General features: G+C 41.6%; 2 protein-coding genes and 1 long non-coding RNA gene across 14 annotated transcripts in view; 1 reads left to right on the top strand and 2 right to left on the bottom strand.

Moving 5' to 3' along the window:
• aak1b (AP2 associated kinase 1b) overlaps nucleotides 1-683 on the bottom strand; it is a 30449-nt gene extending 29766 nt beyond the window's left edge. For all 12 annotated transcript variants that reach the window (XR_010015297.1, XR_010015296.1, XR_010015292.1 and 9 more), the window contains exon 1: nucleotides 401-683. Coding sequence is in view for 3 of the 12 variants with exons in the window: in XM_063014500.1 (XP_062870570.1) it covers nucleotides 401-557 (157 nt within the window). In the remaining 9 variants the exon portion in view is untranslated. The remainder of the gene's footprint in view (nucleotides 1-400) is intronic.
• A 2939-nt stretch (nucleotides 684-3622) lies between these two features.
• On the top strand, nucleotides 3623-25150 carry anxa4 (annexin A4). Its single transcript, XM_063014258.1, has 13 exons — nucleotides 3623-3782; nucleotides 9177-9221; nucleotides 10998-11085; nucleotides 14083-14177; nucleotides 17754-17867; nucleotides 18062-18152; nucleotides 18969-19048; nucleotides 20018-20074; nucleotides 20720-20813; nucleotides 21266-21361; nucleotides 21727-21785; nucleotides 22312-22434; nucleotides 24911-25150. Exons 2-13 carry the CDS (start codon nucleotides 9213-9215, stop codon nucleotides 24968-24970), a joined length of 966 nt encoding a protein of 321 aa, XP_062870328.1. The 5' UTR covers nucleotides 3623-3782; nucleotides 9177-9212; the 3' UTR covers nucleotides 24971-25150.
• Nucleotides 4311-27068, bottom strand: LOC134332566 (uncharacterized). Its single transcript, XR_010015265.1, has 4 exons — nucleotides 26989-27068; nucleotides 26413-26475; nucleotides 4884-4926; nucleotides 4311-4588 (listed from the first exon to the last, which is right to left on the bottom strand). It is a non-coding gene; the product is annotated as an uncharacterized LOC134332566 (long non-coding RNA).
• Nucleotides 27069-27833: the final 765 nt, after the last annotated feature.

The following is a 27833-nucleotide window of genomic DNA, read 5'->3' on the forward strand; positions in this document are numbered from 1 at the left end:
CCTTTATTAATCTGAGCTGTAATAAAAAATGCACCAGGAGCATGTGACTGATCTATTAATACAGAAGCTCTATTCTGTCTTTATTTAGTTTTATTAAATACAGGAGTAATTAAGCAACACTTCTCTTTCACACCCAAGCGGTACAGAGCAAGACTGATGGATTGAGAATTGAGCCCTTAACCCTTTGGATAAAAGCGTCGACTAAATGCTGTGAAGAGAATAAAACTTGTTCCTCAGGATTACGTCTCGAGGCTCTAAGTTCTTCCCTCATCACAAGAGAAGTGTGTACATGACTGTCCGTGGTAATCCCGCTGTAATAAAGACCAGAGGTTAAATGGGGAGTTTAAGTTTGGTAGGTGTGTTCGGCGGTCTACCACGACCTTGTGTGATCTCTACTGACCTTCAGCCAGGGTTTCCTCCACGGTGACCTGATGATGCCCGACGGTGAAGCTGCGGCCGATGAAGTTTCCCCCGGCCCCACTGGATCCTCCGCTTCCCCCACCAGAACCAGGACCGACACCGACCAGGTCCCTCCGAGAGTCGAAGAACTTCTTCATGGTGGAGCTTCACACAAATGTGGCTTCAGGAACTGAGGGTCCAAAATAAAATAATAATAATAATAATAATAACCTCTAGTTTAGGTTCTAATGAGGTTATTATTGTGTCTTATTGACTGGATTGGGCTGTTTGAACTGAAAGAGCTGAAACATTACTGTGTGTGTACTGATGTGTATAAATAAAGTGTCCAAAAATTAATGACTTAAGGACTAAATCATTAAAAATGCGCAATTATTTTATTAATATTTTATGTTTTTTATAGTTTGAAGAGCTGAGCTGAATGATGAGGCTTATTTAAACTCCTGAGGAATATATTTAATACATTTACTGTATCATGTAAATAGAGAAATATTAATGTTGATTGATGTTGATTTGTTCGTGATCAGGTCAGATTGCTAACGCTAATACTAATGACAAGCTCAGGTTAGCCAGCTAGCATCATACCAGTAAACACAATTATAAACCGCGTTACACAGTAAAATGATCACTTATCGTGATTATTATATTTTATCATGTTATATTAATAAGCCCGAGTTCTCAGACAAACGGAAAACGTAGGTTATGCGATTTTAACCAGCTTATGCTAAGCTAACGGCTAAAGGACGGCTCTGTCTGTCAGTTTGAACGATGCTAACGGAATAGCTTAGCCTAGTTAGCCACCACCCCGAGAAAACCATGATAAATGCAATGATATGTTCAGCCCTGACGGTTGTATTTCCCTCAGCAGCCGCGATTTAAATTGCACGTTAGTTACATTTTAGGATGAATAAATGTCATTATTAAAAAATAAATAAAAATCCCGTTAATCCAGCGAATATTACAAGCTGTCAGTACGCTACCCGCGTACGCATGCGCGGTGCAGCTCGGTTAGTCAACGCCGCTGCGCATGCGCAGTCGTACCACAGTAAACTCCCAAAAACATGGTAAAAACATGACAAAAAGTTTATTAATGAGTAAATATTCCAACATCATCAGGGTACATTCACGATTTACAAATCATTTGACTTTGTTTCGCTACACTACACAGTCTAAAGTACCCACCCACCTACCCAACCATTCCCATCCACTGGAGATAAACAATTACAAACAGTATAATGTTCGACCTGGTAAACAGATGAAATATCATGAGTTCATTAAAGGTGCCAACTGTAGAATTTTGTCTTTGGTAGTTAAAGAGTAAACTACAGCAGCAGATAACTATAGAATTTAGTAATTTAGCTAGGGAATCGGTCATGTTTGCATTTGTGAACATGACTAGAGAGAACAATAAAAACTAGCCAGGCTTGTTTTGTTTACTTAGACTCAGGACAAACTTATTTTGATCAAATAGTTTAAATATGATCTTTATTGTGTTCTACAGATGCAGTATGAACTGTATGCATGAACTACAACCAAGTATGAAACGTCATTTCAATTTTCTATTCCAAATCATCTGCCTCTTGCACCACCCCCACCCTGGGTGAGGAGATCCCTGGACTAGCACCTGTACCCTTTGATACCTGAGAACCTATATTTAAAAAGGTATACTTACAAAGGTCACATAAATATTAATCATGTTTTAAATATTAATGCTGTACCTCCAGGACACACTGGACACGAGACAGGAATCCCGACGGACAGGAAGCAAATCCATCACAGGGATCTAAAATGTGTGTTTTTTTATATCATAATATACATGTCTATATAGTTATATAAGTGTTTATATACCAATGTATATTATAAATGTGTGTATCTAATTATGTACAGTATGTGTGTATATATCATAATATTTTTTAATTGTGAGTATATCGTATGTATTTACATTTATACAGTATATGTGTGTGTATAATGAAATGTGTATAAATCAATATATATAGTATTGTATATGTCACTATATACTATATAGTTTTATATTTTTGTAGTTGTATAGTTTTATTTTTGTGTGTATATATAAATATATATTTAACTATTATAAATGTGTGTTTATCACATTAGTGTGTGTGTGTAAGCATTATATATTATTTATTATGTTTTGTGTGTATATATATATAAATATATATTTCACTATTATAATATTTGTATATTATATATTAGTGTGTATCTCATTATATATGTGTATATGTAACTATATATAACGTGTGTATATATCACTATATATATATATATATATATATATATATATATATATAAATAATGAAATACATTTATAAATATTTTCATCAGTATACAGTATATTAATTCTAAATAGTAGATATCTTATTATATATGTGTATATTTAAGTATATATGTATGTAAAGCATTATATATTAGTGTATATCTCATACATGTGTATATGTAACTATATATGTGTGTATATATCACTATATTCATATTATATATATATATATATATATATATATATATATATATATATATATATATATATATATATATATATATATATAATTGAACATGCGTATATCACTATATATTAAAACGTGTTTTCCTTATTACATATTAGCGTTTATTTCCTTATATATAACATGTGTATACTGTATATTACTATATTATAAATGTGTTTATTACAACATTTTTAGTATAAATGAATGTATATCTCATTACATATAAGTGCAGGTATCGTTAGTATATTATAAACGAGTGTCTTATTATATATAAGTGTATATATTTTTAATTTATATGTGAATGTTTAGTTATATAACTATACATTTAAAATGTGTGTAAGATATTGTATATTATAAGCGCGTGTATATTTGTGTGTGTATTTGTGTGTGTGTGTGTGTGTGTGTAAGCAGTATAGAATTGAATGAGTCCATGAGAGCCACAGGTCTTTGTAAGTTTGTCTGATGGTTGTTGTGCTGCAGTAATGATGTGATGAATCCTCTTATTGTGTTTTATATTGTTCTGTAGTCTATATCACCCCTCCCCGGGTGTGTGTACAGACTGTAGATGTGTGCCCTGCAGCACTAACAGGACATGATAAAAGCTCCACAGCTCTGTTATTGTATCGCTGATAGAGCCTCGGTGTAAATGCGGAAGTGAAACCGGAGCCCTGTCCCACCCTCCCACTGCCAGACAGTCATATATACAAACCCTGTGGTGTCCACTCCCAAATCCACATCACCTTCTCTCCACCAGCACCACCAGCTCCATACTGCTCACTGCTTCACTCCTTCACTCCTTCACCTACATCCCAGTGACTCCGGGTGCACCACACGACTCATCAGGATCACCCCCTGCAGCAGCTGGTAGGACTTTACTTTACTTTACTACAGTAACTTTTCTTTACTTCTTACCTACTAACACAGAAGCGATCATGGACACGAACACTTATTTACTTTATTTATATTTATCTCTATGATGGTCTGTGTGATTGGAACCTGAACGCGGTTCTCAGACTCTGTAGGAACGTGTGTGTGTGTGGGTGGTGCAAACTCACACTGTTGAACAGTTCTGGGTTTAATTCTGCACTAAAACAGGCTGGAAATCAACATTAATTATATAAATGAGACGTAAATCAGGATTTTTAATGACTTGAGTCTGAAGGAAAGTGAAACGAGAGGTTTTTACAGTTCTGATGTGGTAAAACGAGGTCTGAGGTCTTGTGATCCGCTTTTTAACCTCCAGAAATTTTAGATTTTGGTCTCTTGAGGGCGCATCGAGCAACTCTTCCACCCTGAACACTGTTAAGTTCTGCACAGAGTTCTGCTGAATGTTCTGCTGAATGTTCCATGTTTTGCTGATTTTCTGAGTAAAACAAACTGTTGCACATTTTATTCACATTAGATTTTATTTACTGGATCTGATCTACTGGAACATGGAGAGTAAATTCATGCAGGTCATCAAACAAAAGTCAAATCAAGCAAATAATCAGAACTTCTCCTCTATTGTAGAGTCTTATATTATTAAAATCTTCACCAGTGGTGCACAAACTTCTTTAAACCACTGTTTTTGAGACATTAAACGTTGTATTAATGTTGTTAGAAGGTTGAAATGAAAAACTTGTACAAGATTAATGTGCTGCAACGTTCCAGTCAGCTTCTTCAGCACAACACTGTAAAACACAGAACATTTAGGATTAACTGTGTGTTCTGTTACGTTCCAGCATTTATAAGTGAAGTTCCGAGTCCATCCTCATAAAAACACTGCATTATAGAGCTGGTAAATAAATAAATATAACCGATCATGTGGTGTTACAACCCACCTAGAACACCATTTCCATCAGCTGTAGTTCATTCTAACCTAAATATCATCTTATAGATTAAATTAATAATAAAATCCCTGTGGCGTCTAATAATAGTCAGTTTAAACAATACAGCTACATTTATTACATTACAAATCATTTTTACCTGCTCCAAACCTCCAGAACGTTCCGATCAGGTGAACACGAAGCTACAGGTAAAGAAGGAACGGATGTAAATAATTAATCAGGATGTAAAAAAAACAACCACGTACAATAAAATTAATTATTACAGGAGTGCAAAGTTAAAATCACCTGCAGGGATGTAAAATATTCCAATACATCTACATTTTATAGATGTCAGTACTTGAACGTCTGTGGTTTCAGTGTTGGATCATGTACAAAATCTCAGATCTACTGATTCATTTATTCATTTATTTATTATTTAATTAGAACAGGTTGTATAACCTAAGTGTTCCAAAAACCAGTCAGTAATAGATAAATAGATAGATAGCAGTAAATAATATTAGATAATATACACCGATCAGCCATAACATTAAAACCACCTCCTTGTTTCTACACTCACTGTCCATTTCATCAGCTCCACTTACCATATAGAAGCACTTTGTAGTTCTACAATTACTGACTGTAGTCCATCTGTTTCTCTACATACCTTTTTAACCTGCTTTCACCCTGTTCTTCAATGGTCAGGACCCCCACAGGACCACCACAGAGCAGGTATTATTTAGGTGGTGGATGATTCTCAGCGCTGCAGTGACACTGGCATGGTGGTGGTGTGTTAGTGTGTGTTGTGCTGGTGTGAGTGGATCAGACACAGCAGCGCTGCTGGAGGTTTTAAATACCGTGTCCACTCACTGTCCACTCTATTACACACTCCTACCTAGTCGGTCCACCTTGTAGATGTGAAGTCAGAGACGATCGCTCATCTATTGCTGCTGTTTGAGTCGCTCATCTTCTAGACCTTCATCAGTGGTCACAGGACGCTGCCCACGGGGAGCTGTTGGCTGGGTATTTTTGGTTGGTGGACGATTCTCAGTCCAGCAGTGACAGTGAGGTGTTTAAAAACTCCAGCAGCGCTGCTGTGTCTGATCCACTCATACCAGCACAACACACACTAACACACCACCACCATGTCAGTGTCACTGCAGTGCTGAGAATCATCCACCACCTAAATAATACCTGCTCTGTGGGGGTCCTGACCCATCTGAGTGACACTGGCACTGTAGTGCTCACAGATGTGTTTGTGGTACTGGTACCAGGGTATCACGATAATACACACTTATACACAACACACACACACACACGGCTCATTGGCTCCCATTTAGCTCCCACCAGCGCCCAACGTTCCCGGTCCAGAACTCAACACAAATGCAAAGTCTGACTGGGGTCATATGACCGTGACCGTCGCATGTCGTTGCCTCCCTGCTCATGCGTTACCCTGCAGCAGCGCATGTATGCTAATAAAATGAATGAAATAAGAACTGTGCGCAGTGGGAGTGGGAGTGGAAGTGGAGGACATTTGCAAACCAGAGCCTGATTTATTCAGCATGGAAGAGTTGCAAACACACACCGGTGTGGTCCTGGTTTCCTCCGAGTGCTTCCTTCCACCGCGAAAAACATACCAGTAGGTAAATTGGATACTTTGAATGTGTGTGTGTGTGTGCCATAGACTGGCATCCCATCAGGCATCAGACCGTCCCACCCTGACCAGCACTCATTATTAAAAATGAACGTGGTTTAATTCTGCAGCTCGTCTTTATCTCTGACTGAACTATTAGAACCAAGTTGTGTGTCTTCTGTATCGCTCTGTAACGTTCTATAATGTTATTTATATAATTATGATTATTATTGACTACAGCTGCTGAGTTCTCGATGCCCGTACAAATGGGGCTCGTTTCACCGCCCCCATTGAGAGGTACCTGGAACAGTGGTCTGTTTTGTCAGGAAGAAAACTCAGTCACTTAATGCTGAGATGGTCTGATATTATCCGAACTGAATTAGAATCATCTCCTGAGACATGAGGAACACTGTTCACAGTCGAGCAAGCTTTACACAGCCATGAGATTGAGGATCTTCAGTGCTCTTTTCTTTTCTTATTTAATCAGCAAATAATTTTGGAGCCGAATTATCAACAACAACAAATCGGTTGCAGAAATGATTGTAATCTTACAGCAGGTGTATGTAAACTTCTGCTCCCCGTAGTGACACTTGTTAACACACTACGTCACTGCATACAGAGTGTGTGTGTGTGTGTGTTTGTTTGTTTGTTGTCATTAGCTGAGCTCATTAACACTCATTAACCTGTGGATCAGGTGAACAGGTGAGTAATGAGGTGTGTCAGGTACAGACAGATGGGACGTGGTGCAGTGTGTGTGTGTGTGTGTGTGTGTGTGTGTGTGTGTGTGAACTTTATCCCCATTGTGTGTAGTGTGTGTGTGATGAGTGATGTAATGTGAGTACGATGGAGGTTTTGGGGATTCGTCTGTTTGTGTGTGAGGTGAAGCAGAGGTAATTACAGTGTGTGTGTGTGTGTGTGTGAGTGTGTGTGCGAGTCAGTTGGTGCAGGAACGTTGGTTGTTTATAATGTAAACACTAGTAAGAGCTGAGACGTTCAATGTAAGAATAAACGGGTGTGAATAAATATTTGCCCCCTTGGAGATGAAGTGTGGGCATCTGTGCCGGCGGAGGACGAGGGGCCAGGATCATTTATTTTTATTTATGTATTTAATTTTAACACCACGTTTAACACAAATCTGTCTCAATTATGGCATGATCATGTTTTATTTTCTTTTCTTTATTATTTCTTTTGTCCATTTTATATTTTTTAAAGGAAGGAAAGATGTTTCGGACTGTTCCTATAGGGCAGGATTAGTGCTGGCGGTATGACGGTACGTTCGGTAGAGCATCTTTGACTCCTCGCACCGTATGGATTTTTCATACACCGCCGCACCGTAGCACAGTTAATACAACAGCTGTAGCTTCAATAGGACGCAGATCATATAATCATGTTAGCTGCTAAAGGCAGCATGACCGTGTTAACAGATGAGACAGGTTTCCTCAATATGGTGAAACAAATAAACAAAAACAGATGGAGGATGGAGGATGAAGAGAGGGAGACCAAGTATGCACCGGGAGAACCTGTCAAAGAAATGAGCCGTGTGGGAAGTTTAGAACAGACTAAAACACTTTATACTTTACGGTCTGTTGAACCACGACTGTTACAAACGACGACATTATGAACGCAGTAACGATCCACATACACAAGGACACGATTCGTTAATAGACAGTCGAGAGAGAAGCTTCAGAGCCATAATCACAACTCTGGATTCCAGGTCTGAAATACTTCAGGTCAGTCACTAAACCAACGTGACCTGGAATCAGATATTTAAAGTCGTCCACTTTTCAGACGTGGTTTTATGTGTTAAAGAGAGAGCTGAGGGTTACTGTATAATACTTAAATATTAAATAAATAATAAATCGTATTTATTGCAGCTGTTTCATGTGTCCTGATTCCATCATATATTGAGTTATTTTGTGGGGCCAAGCAGCTTATAGTATCAAAACCTTCATTATATACATGCTGAAATTATAACTGTTTATATTCTATGTATTTATGACAGTAAAATCAGCCACACACAGATAAAGTGTCCATAAAATACATCGTGATAAACCTGAAACTTTCAGAATCTTTAAAGATACCAGGATATTTTTGGTTGTAAATAAAATGAAATAAAATAATACAGCGGTAGCCTAGTGGGTAGAGCTTTGGGCTATCAACCGGAAGATTGGCGATTCGAATCCAGGCTCTGCTATGCAGCCACTGTTGGGCCCTTGAGCAAGGCCCTTAACCCTGTCTGCTCCAGGGGCGCCGTACGATGGCTGACCCTGCGCTCTGACCCCAGCATCCAAACAAGCTGGGATATGCGAAGAAAGAAATTCATTGTACTGTACACGTGTACATGTATATATGATAAATAAAGTATATCTATCTATTCTAAGCGTCCTCAGTGTAGTCTGTGTTTAGAACTCTGTTGGTTGCTTCGTGCTGTTTGAATGGAATAGTTTGAGCTTTTCATTGACTAGTGATCAAAAGGTCGCTTAGGGCAGTTGTAGTAGTAGTGGTTAAGGTACTGGAGTAGTAAGCAGAAGGTCGCTGGTTCAAACCCCACTACTGCCAGGTTGCCACTGTTGGGCCCTTGAGCGAGGCCCTTAACCCTCAATTGCTTACACTGTATACTGTCACTGTACTGTAAGTCACTTTGGATAAAATCGTCCATGAATGCTGTAAATGTAAATGTAAACATAACAGCTCGTTAGAGCTAATTGAATAAACAAAGGGACGGGCCACGCCCACATTCACCACATCTCTGATCTCAGTGAGTTACTGTACAGGTGAAACTGTCAGTGATTGTAACGGCTCGTTCTTTATTTTCTCTTGCAGGTTTTGTGTCTCTTGTTCTGTGGATCTGAAAGCATCATGGCAGCGGTGAGTCTGAATGAATTCACACTTTTACTTTTACTGTTGCTATGGTAACTAATTACTCTCGCCTCTCGCTTGTTAGCGTTCGGGTGCAGCTCTGCACTTCATCTCTACACTATATGGTCAAAAGTATTGGGACGCCCCTTCTGATGATGTCATTCAAGCCACAACAGTTACCAACAGCTGTAATAAATCACTCATATAAAGGAAATTATATGCTTCTGACTGTGCAGCTACAGTTTAGGGAAGGTCCTTTCCTGCATGACCGTGCCCCCTCGGTTTATTAAAGAAACCCCAGCCCCGGAGCCGCTCAGGTGGCGCAGCGTAAAGTACGCTAGCTCACCAGAGTTGGGTTTCTAGATGCGTCGTATCGAAGCTCAGCTCTGCCTTTCCGACTGGGTTGGGCGGCAGTATGAACGACGTTTGGCTGTTGTTCAGGGGTTTGGGGGTAGAGTCGGAGCATAGGTCCTCATAACTGGTACAACTGCGGCCCCTGCTGGTTGACTGACGGCGCCTGCACAGGGCTGAGGAATAACATTGACCCTCCGTGCGCAGTGTCTCTCGGTGTATGAACTCGGCTCGTGCAGGTGAAAAATGCAGGCCGTACTGACTGCGTGCCGGAGGGGGCGCAAGTCAGTTGAGTGCCGTCCTCAGTCAGTGGCAAAAAAGGGTCGAATCAGTATAGAGGACACGGTCAGGGTAACTGGACACGATTAGAATGGGGATAAAAGTTGGGGGGAAAAAGTGGGAAAAAATAGATAGAAAAAAAAAATAGAAACCCCAGCCCTGATCTCAGCCCCACTCAACAGCTCTGGGATGAACCAGAACGCCGACTGATCGATCAGCGCCCAGCCACACAAATGCAGTCACATTTTGACTAAATAGGCACAAATTCCCACAGGAGTGTTACTTCATCATGAGCTCACACTTCCATGAACATCGTGAGAAAGAAACCCAGCGAGGAACCAAAACTGAGAAGAATCAAACTTACAAAACTTACGAAATCCTTTCAGTGTGCACAATACTATGGAACATGTCTGAGGGAACTTGTCCCACAGCTCAGGGTTCTGTGAGGTCCACTGGAGTGAAACCTCGTCTTCATGAACCACAGGGGCTACAAGTATGACCTTCCCCAAAACACATACGTCTGTTGATACACAATGGGTGTGGCTGAGAGACCCAAACTCAATCATTTCTGAGGCGTGTCCACATACTTTTGGCCATGTGGTGTATATCCTGACTGAGCTGGACGCAGCAACAGTGCAATAAAATAGCTTTAGAAGAACTGGATCAAATGTTAAGCCTAATTCTGTTCCCCTAAACTTTAGCACACGTTTGAGCTTTGTTCTCCATTTCTCTTCTTATATATCTCGGATATATCCACATCCCAATGTGCTCATGACCTCCTCTACATGTATGACACCGATGCTGGCCAAGAAGTGCTCAGGTTAGCACACGCCCAAGCATTTGACCACTTCTTTTCACCGGACAGTGTTAGATTAGTGTATGGAGGAACACACTACACTCTCTGTATTCTTCCTCCGCTCCTATTGATACCTCAGCCAGCCAGCAGGAGGCGCTGTTACTGTGATGGAGGTGAATACACATCCTGGTGTTTCTCTCTCAGACACGCCCAGTTGTGTCACCCGACAACCCGTAAGCGCTGCCACTGTTGCCTTGTGATGATAATATCGTTCCGGGTGAATATCGCGGTATCTGACTGTAGTATCGACACACACCTGGTCTGAGTAACACCCTGCTAACGCTGTTCTCTGTTTGTAGCTGGGAAAACGCGGTACCATCTCTCAGGCTTCAGACTTCGACGCTGAAGTGGACGCAGAGAAGCTGAGAGCCGCCATGAAGGGCACAGGTGAGGAACCCCGGTGGTCAGAACACGTACTGCACTGCTCAGGAGTCCAACTGCAGTGCACACGGGTTTCACTGGTTTAATGTGTTGTAACATCTCAAAGGTTCATAAAGACATGGTCCAGACCTTCTCATCCAACATCAGCACCTAAAAGTCTCATGTGAAGCTTCCTCAAAAGAGTGGAGACTGTTATGGCCATGAACAGTGTCATGGTCCGGTGTCCACATACTTTTGGCCCTATGCTGCACTATGGACACGCTTAAAAACAGTAAATCAGAACCATTACTGACAAAAAAATAGTCAAATATTTCTGACATTCGATTAATGATCGCAGGAGCCTGGTCAGGGTTGCTGTGGGTCCAAAGATGACGGTATGGCACCCGCCCAGCACATGGTACCACACGTTTACTTACTCACACCCTCGGAAAGTAGATGAAGCCGCAGTAGCAGTAGGGATTCCCATTCAGCCACGCCACACTCCACACAGAGTCCAGTGGACCAGCGTGGAACCGGTTCAGTTCCAGTTCCTGAACCTAATATTGAACCCAGTTTAAACCAAAGAGGAGTAGGTTTTTCAGCAGGAACCGTGACATCATCTGCGGGCGTGTCACCCTCTGTTAAAGATGCATCCTTGGTTCTAATAAAAACTGGTTCAAACAGGGGCCGGTTCTTAAAACAGCACCAAGGTTCTAAGAAGCCTGAACGGAACCAGATCAAGAACCAGAGTTATTCTGGTCTGAGAGCTGAAAGGCGTTTGGTTCCAGCTCAGTGGACTGGACTAGTAATCAGAAGGCTGCTGGTTTAATCCCCACCACTGCCACGTTGCCACTGTTGGACCTCTGAGCAAGGCCCTTAATCCTCACTCGATAAAATTGTGTTCAGTCATAGCTGAAATTCACTAAATGCTACAAATGTAAGAGCTCAGGATTGAACCTGGGCCTCTGGAGCTGTGCAGCACCAACACTAACCGTGGTGCAGCGGTGTCATACATCTGCTAAAAAGCACCCAGTGAAAGTAAACGTCTAACAGTGACATTCTCTGCTAACGTTTGGCGTGATGGTGCATTTCTGCTCAGTCGGACCTGAACACGCGGTTTTCATTAATTTCTGGACACGCGGTTCCGCCCTCATTTCTCAACTCTGAGTCATGCTAGCTCTGAGCGAGCGATTGTGGAAGTGAGGAAGGATTGTTGAGCGTTTCTGGCGAGTCAGCGAACAGCGCGGCGCTGAACGTTGTTAGCGGTTTATTGCGTTAGAGCTCAACACGGCGCGGGTCCGAAACACGCTGATGAAATTAAAGTGTGGAATTAATATCAGCTGATTCTGAACCGTCCACAAAACACCAGCGCTTCAGATCACTCACAATACACGTACACTGTGTGGTCAAAAGTATTCGGACGCCTGACCCTGACCCTGTCGGACGTCCAATTTCAAAAACAAAAACACTCTGAAGTGTGTCTGTGTGTGGGAATTTGTGCCCATTCAGTCACAACATGACACTAATATTGATGAGGACAAGCCGTAGCCTAGTGGTTAAGGTACTGGACTAGTAACCAGAAGGTCGCTGGTTCAAGCCCCACCACTGCCAGTTGCTGCTGTTGGGCCCTTGAGCAAGGCCCTTAACCCTCAATTAACAGTTACTGTGTACTGTAACTGTACTGTAAGTCGCTTTGTATAGAGGCGTCTGCTAAATGCCGAAAATGTAAAATGTAAATGTTCCGGTTCATCCCAGAGCTGTAGAGTGGGTTAGTTCTTGGTTTTTATACTGAGCTTTTCATGCTGGAACAGGAAAGGACCTTCCCTAAACTGTTGCTGCACAGTCTAAAGCACATCATTCCTTTATATCATTTACTTTAGATCACACATGGTAGCTTCTGCAGTCTACAGACACAGTTGATCATGGCTGTGTGTAGCCATACTGGTTGATAGCACCACTGAGATTGGAACCCTGGATCCTGGAGTAGTGGACTAGTGTAATTTACCACTCCACCACCCAAATTCCTTGATCCAATAAGTAAAAAATAATAATAATGAGATGGACAAGCAGCACTTAGGAACAAGTGTCTCATTTAACAGATGCTTTTACCCATACGTTTCAAACTCAAGGCTCGCGTGCCAAATCCGGCCCCCCACGTCATTTTATGTGGCCCGCGAGAGCTTAAAAATTTTACGATTGTCTTAAATACCCTGTAAAATCCTACATAAACTGCATCTCCCACAATGCATGCCGATTCTGTGACCCACCACTAGATGGCAGAGTTTCTACATCAGCGTTTAACTGAGACGGTTTTTCAACAAGTGATGCTGAGAAATATTTACAAATCATCCCAAAATGTAGAAGAAGAGAAAATTTAAGCAGAAGGAGGAAATCTAAGATGAGTTTGTGCTTCAGGAAGAGAAACCGGTTCGTCTCTTGTGTTATGAGGCGTGTCTGTGGTAAAGGAGGACGATATTAATGTAGATATACATTATAAATATACAGAATTAATTTGGCATTTTCACACCAAACACAGAATTTATCCTCCAAGAAAAACAACAAACTGTCCAAGAATTTAAAGGCGACTGTAATCACAGCAGGATACGTTACAATCGGCTCTTTGAGGGCAACCAAAATGCAGACGTGGCCCTCTGTGGAAATGAGTTTGACACCCCTGATTTTACCTAAAGCGACTTACAGTACTGTGACATTATACTGTCTAAGGAATTGAGGGTTAAGGGCCTTGCTGAAGGGCCCAACAGTGGCAGCCTTCAATGGTTGGGCTTAAACCAGCTAGCTTTTGATTACTACTCCAGTACCTCAACCACTAGGCTATTTTTATTATTGTTAATAATATTATCATCGTCATCATTGTAATTATTATTACTGTATTTAAATTATTAATACTATAACTTTTTATACTGTATTACTATTTTGTTCATATTATTTTTATTATTATTAATTTTTTTATTATTACTGATATATTGTTATCTTACCTGTTGTGTGTGTGTGTGTGTGTTTCAGGTACTGATGAAGCAGCGATTATTTCTATTCTCACTAAACGTACGGTCGCACAGAGGCAGGAGATCAGAGACGCTTATAAAACATCTGTCGGGAAGGTAAAAGCTCCACCTAACAAACACCGGCTCGTTACAATTATTAACATGATTACAGCGATTACACACAAACACCAGCATGTTGCTATGAAACACCAACCATACACACAAACACTGTAGGGACAAAAGTATTGGGACACCCCTCCTAATTACTGAGTTCACATATTTCACACACACCCGTTCTTAACATGTGTAATGATATGCCTCAGTGATATGTGCCAAAAAATGTTGGGAAGGCCATTTCCTTTTCTCCAGTATGACTGTTCCACAGTGCAAGATAAAGACCTGGTTTGGTTTGATGTAGAGAAACTATACAGAGTCCTGATCTTTTAACCACTGGGATTGGGAATTGGAACATTGATTGTGAGGCGAGCATGGGTGCCTGACCTCAGGATTGTACTTTGGTCACTGCATTATAAAAGAGGGCGGTGGTGCCACCATATTTATGTCTGTTATTTTAGAATGGAGCGTCCAACGAGCTCAGTGTAAGGTGTCTGGATACTTTCGGCCATACGGTGTATCCAGTGCCCTATGTGATATATAGAAACACGTCCACATGGAGCGACACCTTAGTCAGACACCTCTGCGCCTCCAGGCTCCCTCTGCTGGTCATTACTGGCAGTGCAGAAGTCTGTGAGCGAGCCACGCCCCAGGATTTCACACTGTACAGCAGCAGAATAAAAGAAGCGTGGTGCAGGGCTACAGGACGGTGGTTCATGTGGACCGATATCAGATCCATAACCATCACTCAGACTCTGACGGGTTTATGATCCAGAACATTGAGAGTTTTGTTCCTCGTGTTTACACTTACACCGAGCTCACCGAGGAACCAGATAGGAACCGGCACCAGCACCAGCACTTTCATTTCCTTTATGGCTGTAATCAGGACCTGGTTACAGATACACTGATAAGACGTGGGTTAATGATCGACCGCTGGAGACGAGCGTACGCCGCTACTGATCCCTCTCAGATCCCTCACGCTGTAAACCAGGTTAAACTATAACCCGAACAGGAAGTCCCGTCTGTTCCTCACACGTCCTTCCTGCTGTGGGAACCGTTCCACAGATACCGGGCTGGGCAGGGCGGGTCACGGCTCGCTTCAGGTGAAGCCCCGCACATACAGGAACCGAGATAGAAGTGCAGGATGCATCACCTAGGTGGACAAAATAACGGAAACAAAGTCACAACAGAGAAAAAGGCCAGAACAGGGACAGAGCAGAACTCAGAACCGGACATCACAACATGACGGGCCAGCCCACAGAAAAAGGAAAGACAAGAAACCTTACGAACCAACTGGAACCCCTGAAAACGACAACCAACACTCCTTACACAAAAACAGGGAGGTCACGCTGCCTCTGGGGCAATCCGTTCTTCTAGGGTGGTTCCATCATGAGGTCCAAAGATGCCTCGACACTGGGTGAGTTCCCGGAAGAAGATAATAGTGCTGGCACTGTGGGCCAGTGGAAAACCGGACCGGACCGAGCAGCAGGTTTGCCAACAAAGGAGCAGCAAGTGTGAGAGGAAGAAACCGTGATGTATAGAAACACTCCCACCTGGAGCAGATTAACACTCACTCAAGGAGACTGTCAATTAAAAGCTTCTCTTCCAACATGTACAAAGTGTATGGGCACAGATTCCCACAGACACACTCCAAAGTCCTGTAGAAAGGCTTCCCAGAAGACTGAATGATATTAAAGCTACAAAGCAAAGAAGAATCGATTCAGTATAAACACACACGGTTTGGGAACAGGATGTAAAAACATGTTCAGGTGTCCACATACTTCTGACCGTGTAGTGAACTGATTCTGAATGAAGTGAAGCTGCTGCAGTGTGTGTGTGTGTGTGTGTGTGTGTGTGTGTGTGTGTGTGTGTGTGTGTGTGTGTGGTGTCAGGGAGGTCGTACACACACTGACGTCTGTAAGAGACTCACTCCTGGTGTGTGTGGACAGAAAGTGTGAGTCACTGGGGTGGAAACGTCCAGCGTGTACGTGTACACACACACACACACACACACACACACACACACACACACACACACACACACACATTCAAACACACATTAACTTACACATACACACACTGTCTGTAGTTGCATTTTATTAAGTAATTATCATTTGACTAGCACAAATGGATGTATATTCTATGTATATATATACACACACACACACACACACACACACAGAGCTGCTGTATGTTAACACTTTATTTAAAGGCGACCTACATAAGAGTTTCATAACACATCCACAAACTGCTCATAAATCCTCAATGCAGATGCTTTCATCCAAAACTACTGTAACAGAATTACAGTCCAAGCAACTGAGGGTTGAGGGCCTTGCTCAGGGGCCCAACAATGGCAGTTCAGTAGCTCTTAGACACAACATACACTTAAACACACATTTCAATAACTACAGTAGAGTAATAAAATATTAAATAATAAAAACAATAGAAGTATAAAATAATAGGAGTATAGAAATAATACAATAATAAAATCATGAAAAAATAAAATAATACAAATAATAAAATAATACAAATAATACAAATAATAGAATAATAGAATAATTTAATAATAAAATAATGGAAAAATAAAATAATACAAATGATACAAATAATAGAATAATTTAATAATAAAATAATGGAAAAATAAAATAATACAAATAATAGAAAGCAAGAATATGAGACGGTTTAATACAGAACAGGATCAAAATCTCATTATTTAAATCAGGATGTTTTACAGGGTGAGAATAAACCCCCAGCGTGGAACATTCAGGGATAATATTCAAACCACACAAGATCAGGCTGCACACCGAGCAAAAACAACACACCTCCACCGGCAAGCTGCAGGGCTGTGTCTCAATCCACACACACACACACACACACACACACACACACACACACACACACACACACACACACACACACACACACCTGCCTATGAGTGCTGGATTGTAATGCTACACTATAGGAAACCCTATTGTGTGTGTGTGTGTGTGTGTGCATTCATATATTTACATAATTCTTTCTGTGGATACAAATTTCCCCACAAGTATTCAAATGCGCACACACACACACACACACACACACAGCGGGAGTTAGAGCAGAGTGGAAATACAAACATTTCTTTATAAACATTCAGTTCAATTATTTATTCAGCTAGAACAGCTGCTGCTCTTCAAAGTATATCTGTGGGAATTTGTGCCCATCAGTAATGCTGGAACAGGAAAGGGCCTTCCCTAAACTTATTACACCTGTTAGTAACTGTTGTGGCTGATACACATGAATTCAATCATCAGAAGTGGTGTCCCAATACTTTTTAAACATACAGTGTATTCAGTCATTATCAGTAATGATGATATTCTGATCAGGAGCGCAGTGGGTCAGGTATCACCCAGAAATAAAACGTGCTGTCCAGATACTTTTGGCTCAGTTGAGTGGACTTGGTGAGACAGATCTGATGACTGATGTTAATCATCTTATCAGTGATGTTTGCTTTATGTTTGTTTGGTGTTTGTTTGATGTTTGTTTTGATGTTTGTTTTGATGTTTTGTGATGTTTGTTTGATGTTTGTTTGATGTTTCTCAGGATCTCCTGGACGACATTAAGTCGGAGCTGACGGGTAATTTTGAGAAGGTGGTGTGCGCAATGATGATGACCGCGCCCGCTTATGACGCCTACGAACTAAGAAGTGCCATCAAGGTGAGAAACGTCATGTGTTCCATCAGTAGTGTCCACATTTAACCACAGAAGCTGCTAATGTTTAAGTTCATTCCAAAATAACTAGGGACAGTAGGACAAACGGTCAGTAAAAACAGATGCTGGACTGATACGCTGGACTGATCCACACTGATACAGATGTTGAAATGCTGATGTTAGTGTGTGGTTGGTTGCAGGGAGCTGGAACTGATGAAGCCTGTCTGATCGAGATTTTGGCCTCCAGGACCAACGCGGAAATTAAAGCGTTTACTGCCGTCTACAAACAAGGTACACGAGCCCCGCCCGAATCCTTTCATTCTGTACAGAGGCCCTAACAGAGATCTATAAAAATTCGGACGCCCCTGATTCACCTGCATGTTTTCATGGTAGAAGTAACCCTTCAAGCTCTGAGGTTCAAATCCCAGCTCTGCTATCAACCAGTCGGGCTCCTACACAGACATGATTGGATGAGTATGAGACTGTGTGGACTGAAGTGACTCCTCAGCACCTTCTGCTGGCTGGTTAAGGCACTGCACAGAGACGGTGAATAATAGAGAGCGGTGCATGACTCTCTGAATGTGATCCTGATCTCTGTGTGAACCGCCTGGTTCAGGTGAAAAGAAGCGGCTGGGTTTGGGGAAATTGGGGAATTGGATACGACTAGTCTTTTAAAGGCGCTCAGGTGGGTTGGAATCCCCAGCAGTGCTATCAGCCGGTCAGGTTTCTACAGTCAGACATGATTGGCCGTTTGTGGTGGGGGGAGGGGTTCAAAGCCCTGTGATAGATTGGCATCCTCTCCCGGGTGCATTACTGCATCGCACTCAGTAATTGTGTGACACACTGTGACCCTGACCAGGATAAAACGGTGCTTAGAAACATGAAAAAACAGAAACAGCAGCACAAAAACACTTTCATCTCTGACCCGAAAATCACGACTGAGCGCAAATTAGGGAAGTACCTCGGCTCAGGTGAGGTGAGCTGCTGCAGGTGAACAGCGCTCCTCTGCACCGTGGGGATTCCGATTCTTTACATAATGGTTTAATGGTTTAATATGCAAACAAGGCGGGGCTTGGTGTCCTGACTGAACCATTCTGACTGTGGCAGAGTACGGGCGTGACCTGGAGGATGACATCTCTGGAGACACGTCTGGCATGTTCCGGAGGGTCCTGGTGTCTCTGGCTACGGTAACACACACACACACACACCCACCCACACACACTGCCGTTGGGTTTTGCCTTGCAGATAGGCCACAGTGCACCTGCACAGGTGAGCCGGCGGCCAGATTTACATGAAACCAGCAGCAGCAGCAGGAAGATGTTACGTCCAGTCTTTAATCACGTTAAACACAGTGATAAAACGCACCCAGGCTTGGTGCTAGTTGGCCCCCAGGAGCCCCACCAAGCTTCCCCTTTACAATAGCAAACATGCCAAAGTTACATGCTTATAAGTGAGCATGGTTGGATAGTATTGTTGGAAGATGGAGGTAGAGTTGCACTCCTGGTGGTGAGAAGGTGAACTACAATCACCCTCCAACACTCAGAACCCGGGTTCGAGCCTCAGAGGTGGAAGCGGTTTGGTCAAGTGCTCAACAGACACAATTTGGCACATCTAAGGGAAGGAAGGAAGTAAAGATATAGGGCGTGGCCCCACTGTATGGTCCAGTAATCTCTAACAGCAGCCAGATGAAGCCTCTGCTGTCAAGGACCAACGAACTCAAGCGCCAACAGCATGCCAAATAATTCCTAGTTATATATGTAGGAAGTGCATGATTATAGTTCCAAACCACAATTCTTTGGCCACTCGAACCCTCCTCCTCACGGTGCCAAACATCCTCCTCCAGACAGATCCTGAACATCTCAGGTTGCTAAACGTTATCACACTGAAATTAAATATCTACATGTTAAACTTTAGTCGAGTCTCTGCTGCACGTCAGCGACCGATGAGCACAAGAATCAAGTCTGTGTGTTCTCATATTTATACCCCAGTGAAACAAGAAGTCATGCTCTAAAAAATCAAAGGGAAGGTAAAATATTAGCAGAGGAGACTGAACACACCAGTAAAATCATTTAAAGTTCATCCTGTATCACGGAGCGTGTGTGTCAGTGTAAATAAGGAAGTATTAATGATTAATGGACGTTTATTTTGCCGTGCAGGCTGGGAGAGACGAGAGCACCGCCGTGGATGAAGCTCTGGCTAAACAGGATGCCAAGGTACAAAAAAATCAGAGTACAAAATCAGAAAAGACGTTCACTGAAAAAAAGGTGTATAAATAAAGTTACTTGGCGCTGGTGTAACGTTTAAAACACCTGAGCATGAGCTTGTCGGATGGCTCAATCCAAAACCCGAACGTTAACATCGAGTCCCCTCGTCACAGCCTCCACCTCTCTGGAAAGGCTTTTCACAAGACTTTCAAGTGCGAGTGTGAGAATTTGTGCCCAGTAAGTGAAAGGAACGTTTGTGAGGTCGGGTACTGGTGTTAGATTTGAAGGTCTGACTCGCAATCGGTTGTATAACAGGGTCAAGGTCTGGACTCCTAGTGTTCCACCAGATCAAACCTGTCAAGCCCAACTGGCCATCCCTAAACTGTTGCCCCAGAATTGGAAGCATGTTCAAAGTTGGAAAGATGATCTATTTAATTTAATAATAATCATAATTTTACACAGCTATTAACGATTGCCCAGAACTCGTGAATATGTGCATAATTAGAAGTGGCTCCCACATTTATAAACTCGTCTGATCAGAGGGGTGTAAGATCCAGTCCTGGCGTGTGAGCCCCACCACCGGTGCATGAGATTTAACTGGTATGAAATGAGTGCCATCCTGCTAACGTAATTCTATACGTTCCTGTTCTGCAGGAGATCTTCGACGCAGGCGAGGCGCGCTGGGGAACGGATGAAGTGAAGTTTCTGACCATCCTGTGTGTGAGGAACAGGAACCAGCTCGTTAGAAGTGAGTACCACCATCCACCCTCAGAATGGCTCTCCGGTACACAGAGATGCTATCGGCCTGGCTGGGCGCTTAGCAGACATTATCGGGCGTTTATGGAAGGTTGAATGGAGTTGCTTCTCATTCCTGCTGCAACAGCGACCCCCTGCTGTCGGGTATGAGTAGTGGAGCAGGTAGAGCACAGAGTGACTGTAGTACTGTCTGGTGTAGAGAAGCGAATGGCGACTTTACTCTTGTTACAGAAAGCAGGTGCTAGTCTGCCTCTCTTTTTGGCCAGTGTGCGGGTAGTGCCGGGGGAGAGGAATTGGAATAGGGAATTAGAAATGACAAAATCTAGACACCCAGGGGAACCTACAGAGTAAAACACCCCACCCTGTCATGCCCCGCCCTGCTCCACCCCACCTCATGTGTGTTTTTATGTAGTTCTGACCTGGTGGTTGTTTTTTCTCTTGCAGTGTTTCAGGAGTACAATCAGATTTCGGGCCGGGACATCGAGGACAGCATTAAGAGAGAAATGTCCGGCTCCCTGGAGGACGTCTTCCTCGCTATAGGTTCGTCTTATTCTGTTAGTTATTAAATTCTAATATGTACGTGCTGATTTGTCTCAGCGGAAGCTGACTGCACCAGGAGGTCTTAACTTCACCACTGCTGGATACAACGAAGATATCAACTGAAAAACGTCTGCATGAAATCTGCATGTAATTTCCTTTATATGATTGATTTCTTACACGTTAGTGACTGTTGTGGCTGAAACACATAAATGTAATAATTAGAAAGGGTGTCCCAATACTTTTGACTATATAGTGTATGACTGAGTGTAAACCCTGCTGGTGCAGTCAGATCTAACTCTTCAGTATTTAATTACTGTGTGTGTGTGTGTGTGTGTGTGTGTGTGTGTGTGTGTGTGTGTGTGTAGTGAAGAGCATCAGGAGCAAGCCGGCCTTCTTCGCCGAGAGACTCTACAAATCTATGAAGGTAAAATTTTCCATTGTATCTCCCAGTAGTCATACCCAATTCCCGATTCCTCACTGGAATCCATTGCCACTTGCATAACCTCAAACACGTGTCCAATCTGCAGCCACTTCTTATCACCTGCCAGTGTTGAGTTCCCACACAGAGCCATATCCTGTATGTAGAGCCATGCTAAGCTCCAGCTGACTTCCCCCTTCCCAGTCACACCAGTTCCTGAACCAGTCCTGGAGATCTCGTATAAGAGAGACAGGGGGAGCAGACGCCGTCCACCTGTCCCTCCCGCAAACGTGTTTAGATTAACAATGACGGCAGTAAATCTGGCTCTAATTAAACTCGGTTATCAATTACATTTGAGAAACTGGTTGATTAAATTGGTGGTGCTATCTAATTTTTCATTTAACACCAGTTGAAGTGTGAGAAATAGCCAAAATAGGGGTCAAATACTTTTTCACAGCACTGTAGCTGGTCCACATGGTCATTTGGGACAAGGCTGTGTATAAAATCATTGTGTTTGTTTATGTGTGTTTAGGGTTTGGGAACTACTGACAGCATTCTGATCAGGGTGATGGTTTCCCGTTCTGAGATTGACATGGTGGACATCAAAGCCGAGTTCCTGAAGCTGTACGGGAAAAGTCTTCACTCCTTCATTAAGGTGAGGAACATGCTGATCTATCAAAGTGGCGTCCAGATAAAAGAAATGAATGCATGCGAGCTGACCAATCAGAAACAAGATGTTAGTAGCAACCAAAACACTTGGTAGAACGTGCTGGACTGGATGGATGTACTTGACGTGCAACAATCTACAAAACCAATTCCTAAAAAAGTTAAGACAGGGGGATGATGAGAGGCTTTTGTTTTAAAACGTTCTGTAGGCCATGATGATGCCTTAATGATTGGGTGTACAGTGGTGTTCAAAAAAATAGCAGTCCAACACCATTAACTTGATAAATCAAAGTTTTTAGTAGAAATGCTGTTTCTACATAGCAAAAAATGTACTTGAAAGTGTAGTAGAGTATTGAAAACAAAACAAACCCAACAATTAGGACGTGCATGCCGTTCATTCTGAGTAATCGAAGCATTGATTGAAAGGGGGTTGTTCAAAATAATAGCAGTGAGGAGTTCAATTGGTGAAGTCATTCATTCTGCAGAAGAACGGGTGTCAATTTTGGCCCTTATTTAAGGTAGGAGGGGGGCAAATGTTGCACAGGTTGGTCATAGCGCATTTCCTTCTGAAATACTGGGGAAAATGGGTCGTTCCAGACATTGTTCTGATGAACAGCGTACTTTGATTAAAAAGTTGATTTTAGAGGGAAAAAACATACAGAGAACTGCAGCAAATTATCGGCTGCTCAGCTAAAATGATCTCAAATGCCTTAAAGTGACAACCAAAACCTGAAAGACACAGAAGGAAGCGTGGAACTACTGTTTGAATGGATCAAAGAATAGCCAGAATGGCAAAGGTTCAGCCAGTGATCACCTCCAGAAAGATCAAGGAACATCTGAAGTTCCCAGTGAGTACAGAAGATGATTAAGTGAAGCCAATTTACCAGCAAGAACGCCTTACAAAGTCCCGTTGTTAAGATAAAGACGTCCTGAATGGGTTAAAATTTCCCAAAGAACACATTGACTGGTCCAAAGAGAAATGGCTCAACATTTTGTGGACTGGTGAAAGCAAAATTGTTCTTTTTGGGTCTAGTGGCCATAGACAGTATGTCAGAGGACCCTCGAGCACTGAATTCAAGCCAAAGTTCACTGTGAAGACAGTAAAGCACGGTGGTACAAAACTATGATATGAGGATGTTTTTCATACCATGGTGTTACGTCTATTTATCACATACGAGGGATCATGGATCAGTTTAAATATATCAGAATACTTGAGGAGATCATGTTGCCCTATGTCGAAGAAGAAATGTCCTTAAAATGGGTGTTTTAACATGACAATGACCCAAAACATCTTGGTTACAGACAAACAAGATTGAGGTAATAGAGTGACCAGCCCAATCCCCTGACTTCAATCCCAGAGAGAACTTGTGGGCTGAAATCTGAAACGCGTTTTTTTGAGGCAAAACCCAAAATTGCAGAAGAACTGTGGAATGTCGTCTAATCATCCTGGACTGGAATACCTGTTCAGAGGAGCCAGAAGTTGGTCGACTCCATGCAACACAGATCTCGGAAACAATTGTTATGCCACTAAATATTAGTTCAGTAATTTAAAGTAAAGTGAAACCTCAAACATTTTCATGTTATAGATACATTTTTTGAGTTTTTAAAGAAAAATGCTGCACTGCTATTATTTTGAACAGCCTAATATTCATTTTTCTTAACTTTCTGTAAAGGATGAACACAAACTGGCTAAATGTTGTTAATGTTTTGATTTAGAATTAAAAGTGTAGTATTTTCAGTGCATTTGCATTTATGGAAATAAAAGTTATTATAATGATTTTGTGCTTTATTCACTTTTTTAAAATCACTGCTATTTTTTTGAACACTACTGTATATGTATTGCTGAGTGGGCACACATTCTCACAAACACACTCTTTAGTCTTGTAGAAAGGTTTCCCAGAGGAATGACAATAGAGCCTCTAAGGAAAGAGGGAGCGATCTGATATACAAGCCCAATGGTTTCGGAATGGGATGTCTGACAGGCTCATGCTCTGGTGTCCCAATACTTTGTCTATATAATCTATTAGACTAAAAATGCATACAGGATCATGTTTACGGCTCCACAGTGACCGAGACTAAACAGAACCCTGACCTCAGCCCCATTAAGCAGCTTTGGAATGAACTGGAACATCGACCCAAAGCTTTCGTGACCAACAACAGTGCTCAGTCATACGATTGCTCTTTTGTACTGATGAATAGGCACAAATTCCCATACACTTCTTAGAGGAGAGGCTGTTGTTCTAGCTGAAAGATCACACAGATGTTACTCTGTTTTAATCCCATTTGTTTTTGAAATAAGACGTCCGACAAGCTCACGGTCAGTCGTCTGAATAGTTTTGTCCATGTTGTGTATAATACAGGGTGTTTTTGGTTAAGTTATGCGGACAGAAACCAGTTAGCAGCGTTGTGTGAGACTGGTTTGTGTAGTTTAATGGTTTTTATATTGTACTCTTCCTCTTTTGTAGGGCGACACATCGGGCGATTACCGTAAGGTCCTGCTGGAGCTGAGTGGAGGAGAGATCTGAACCGCCACCGCCCTCATTTAGCATCTTTATTAGCAGATTGTGTGTTTACTTAATGAGCTAAATCAACTTTATTAAACTGTAGTTAATATGTGTTTCTTAGTCTAAACATTTCACTAAAGTGTCCAACATTTCACTGTGTATGTGATGCCAAATAAAAATGAAGGGTGTTTTAAACACAAACGTTGAACTGTTTGTGTTTAATTTTTGTCATGTTTGTTTTATTTACTTATTCCCCAGAGCTATGTGGCTAACGTAGCTAAGACATGAAGTAAGGGCTCATCATGAACAGTGCCTTTAACAATATGCTTTTGTACTATGTTGGACCCAAATTGAATTATTTATTTTCTTATGTTTGATCCCTATTTATCTTTTTATAACAACAATATAAATATAAACAAATCAAATCGAACTTTTAAAATTCCACTTCACTCATATGCGCTGCTAAAATCAGATGCTAATTCGACCAGCAGCAATGTGACGTCAAACTCTTATGGAAAACTTAGATGCTTTATAGAATTAAAAGACATAATTCTACACAACTTCAGAATCTACTGAACTCTAATGTTCTACATTTACTTTATATTTAGCGACATTTATTTATTTGCACGCACATCATGTAATTAAATGCAGTCATGCGGTTGTGTACACTGTGCACTGCATGGAACAGCCTACAGGTGGCGCTGCAGCGCACAACCACAACCAGTGATTATTTATGGTGCTTCACTTTCTTCACCTTCAATCATTAAAGATACACAAATAATAAACAAACATAAAATAATAAACGCATGTAAATGTATTTAAAGTTCATTTGATAAAAAAACGTCATGTTGGGTGAGTTAAACATTGTAGGATCCATAACATTTGAAAGCCAAACTATTTTTGGCATTGTTTACTACAGTGAAAAGTTTGTGCACCCCTGATTTATTATTACATTGGAGGAGTATGCCAACACCAGAGGTTGCCAGGGTGCACAGGGAAATGAGATATATGCAAAGTAAAACAATGCACTTATGTAAATTGCCAGCACCACCAAAACACTGGACACAAAGATCTCTGTAGTGTGTATGATCACTTTTGAAGTATCAGGCTACTGAGACCTTAATTTCCTTTGGGATTAATAAAGTATTTATCTATCTACATGGCAGGAACACTGATCACACATTCACTCACTCACCCAGACCTAGCAGCAACTGAGAGTGAAAACAGTGGAAAACAGGAAACCCACATGACATTAGGAAAAACATGACCATGTCTATCAAACCCTGGTCTTCAGGGTCCATATTGTGATGCAGCACCTACCAGTTATTAACCCAGTTCAAGTAACAAGAACATGTGCAAAATCTGACAAGCTGAACACATCAAACAGGCTGTAAATACATTTTACGAGTAGTAATGTATGCTGCTTTCTTTCTACATGCTAATTAAATAAACCATCATCTTACCTTCTGCCCTGGTCTTCTATATTCAATATTCTCCTCTCCAGCTCTTCTGTGCAGTCCAGGTTGCTAGTGAAAAAGTAAAAATAGTTTACAATTTGGGTGAGCTAGTTTAAAATGAAGAAACATTTAAAGCTTCTATAGAGACAGTGTATATTATTGTACTTTCATCATCAACACCTGAAGTAGCATAAGCGGATAGAACTGACAATTAAAAAAAAAAAAACACATCACAACTAGCCTATCAAAAATATTCCTCAGTTGGTTATTTGCATTTTTATGACACGACTTGCTGTTCTGTACTAGAAAGGCCTGTAGATCAAAAACAGACTATTTGCTTTTCTTTTTAGCTGTACACAGAGCACTTTAACACGTATTGAGGAACACACTATAATCTCTGTATTCCGCCACTACTCGTTTGTGAGAGGCCTTCTCAGAAAAGTGAGAAGTTATAGCTGAAAAGATCTCATGGAGGCCACTCGATTTTAATACCATTTGTTTTTTAAATGGGGGGAGGTCCGACAAGCTCATGGTTGGGTGTCAAAACTTTTGGCCATATAGTGCACATCCACACGTTCTTACCTGTTATGAACATTAGATCAAAGTGTTTAATCTTTTTGCAACAAACAGACTGAGACTCCTGATCAACCAAGCAAACACCAAACCACAGTATTATCAGGTAAATTCATCATGTTTACAGGCTTTTATAAAGGGGCTGTTCCGCCCACAGTGGGCACTGCTGATTGGCTGAAAGAAACCACTTTTGTGCGACCAATGAGAGAATAAGCTTTTAATTGGTCGCATGGACTTCCAATCTGCAGCCAATAAGGAGAAAAAACTGCTCAACAGACTCAAAACAGTAAATCTGTAGAAGTGTCAACATTTATTTTTCCCTTTTAAGTGCACAACATCTATGCTTGTTTTATTGATATTTGTAGCTGACAGTGACAGACTGTAGGTAGTTTCACCTGCAAATGTTAACCTGCCTTTCATTTGTTTTTCTTCAGTCTGATCACTTAACAGCCATTTGGTTAAAAACAATCCACAAATCCTATCATATCAGTGTGCTACACCAGGAGCAAAGAACAGATGCATGCGTTCTTGTTCTGACTGGATTGTTTGCTGGTGCCAAGTTTTCCATCTGATTCAGATTTAATACACAAAACAACCTTTCCTGCTCTTCTGCAACATGTTAATGTTGAACCTTCTGTTCCTAATGACCGGTGCTCCACCCAGCAGCAGTGTTCCAGAGCTTTGTTTACTCCCGGTTATATCAGTTGTTGGTCTGAAACATTACGTTCTGGCGACCTCTAGCGTTGAGTATAGAAGACTGCAGCTAATTAGATTCAGTTTCATCTGACGGAACGGGAACGCAAGGAGCCAAATTATTCTGACTCAAATCGGAAAGTTCTGACTAATACGGAATT

Source organism: Trichomycterus rosablanca, chromosome 18, assembly GCF_030014385.1.
Source record: "Trichomycterus rosablanca isolate fTriRos1 chromosome 18, fTriRos1.hap1, whole genome shotgun sequence".
In the NCBI taxonomy this organism is placed as follows: domain Eukaryota; kingdom Metazoa; phylum Chordata; class Actinopteri; order Siluriformes; family Trichomycteridae; genus Trichomycterus; species Trichomycterus rosablanca.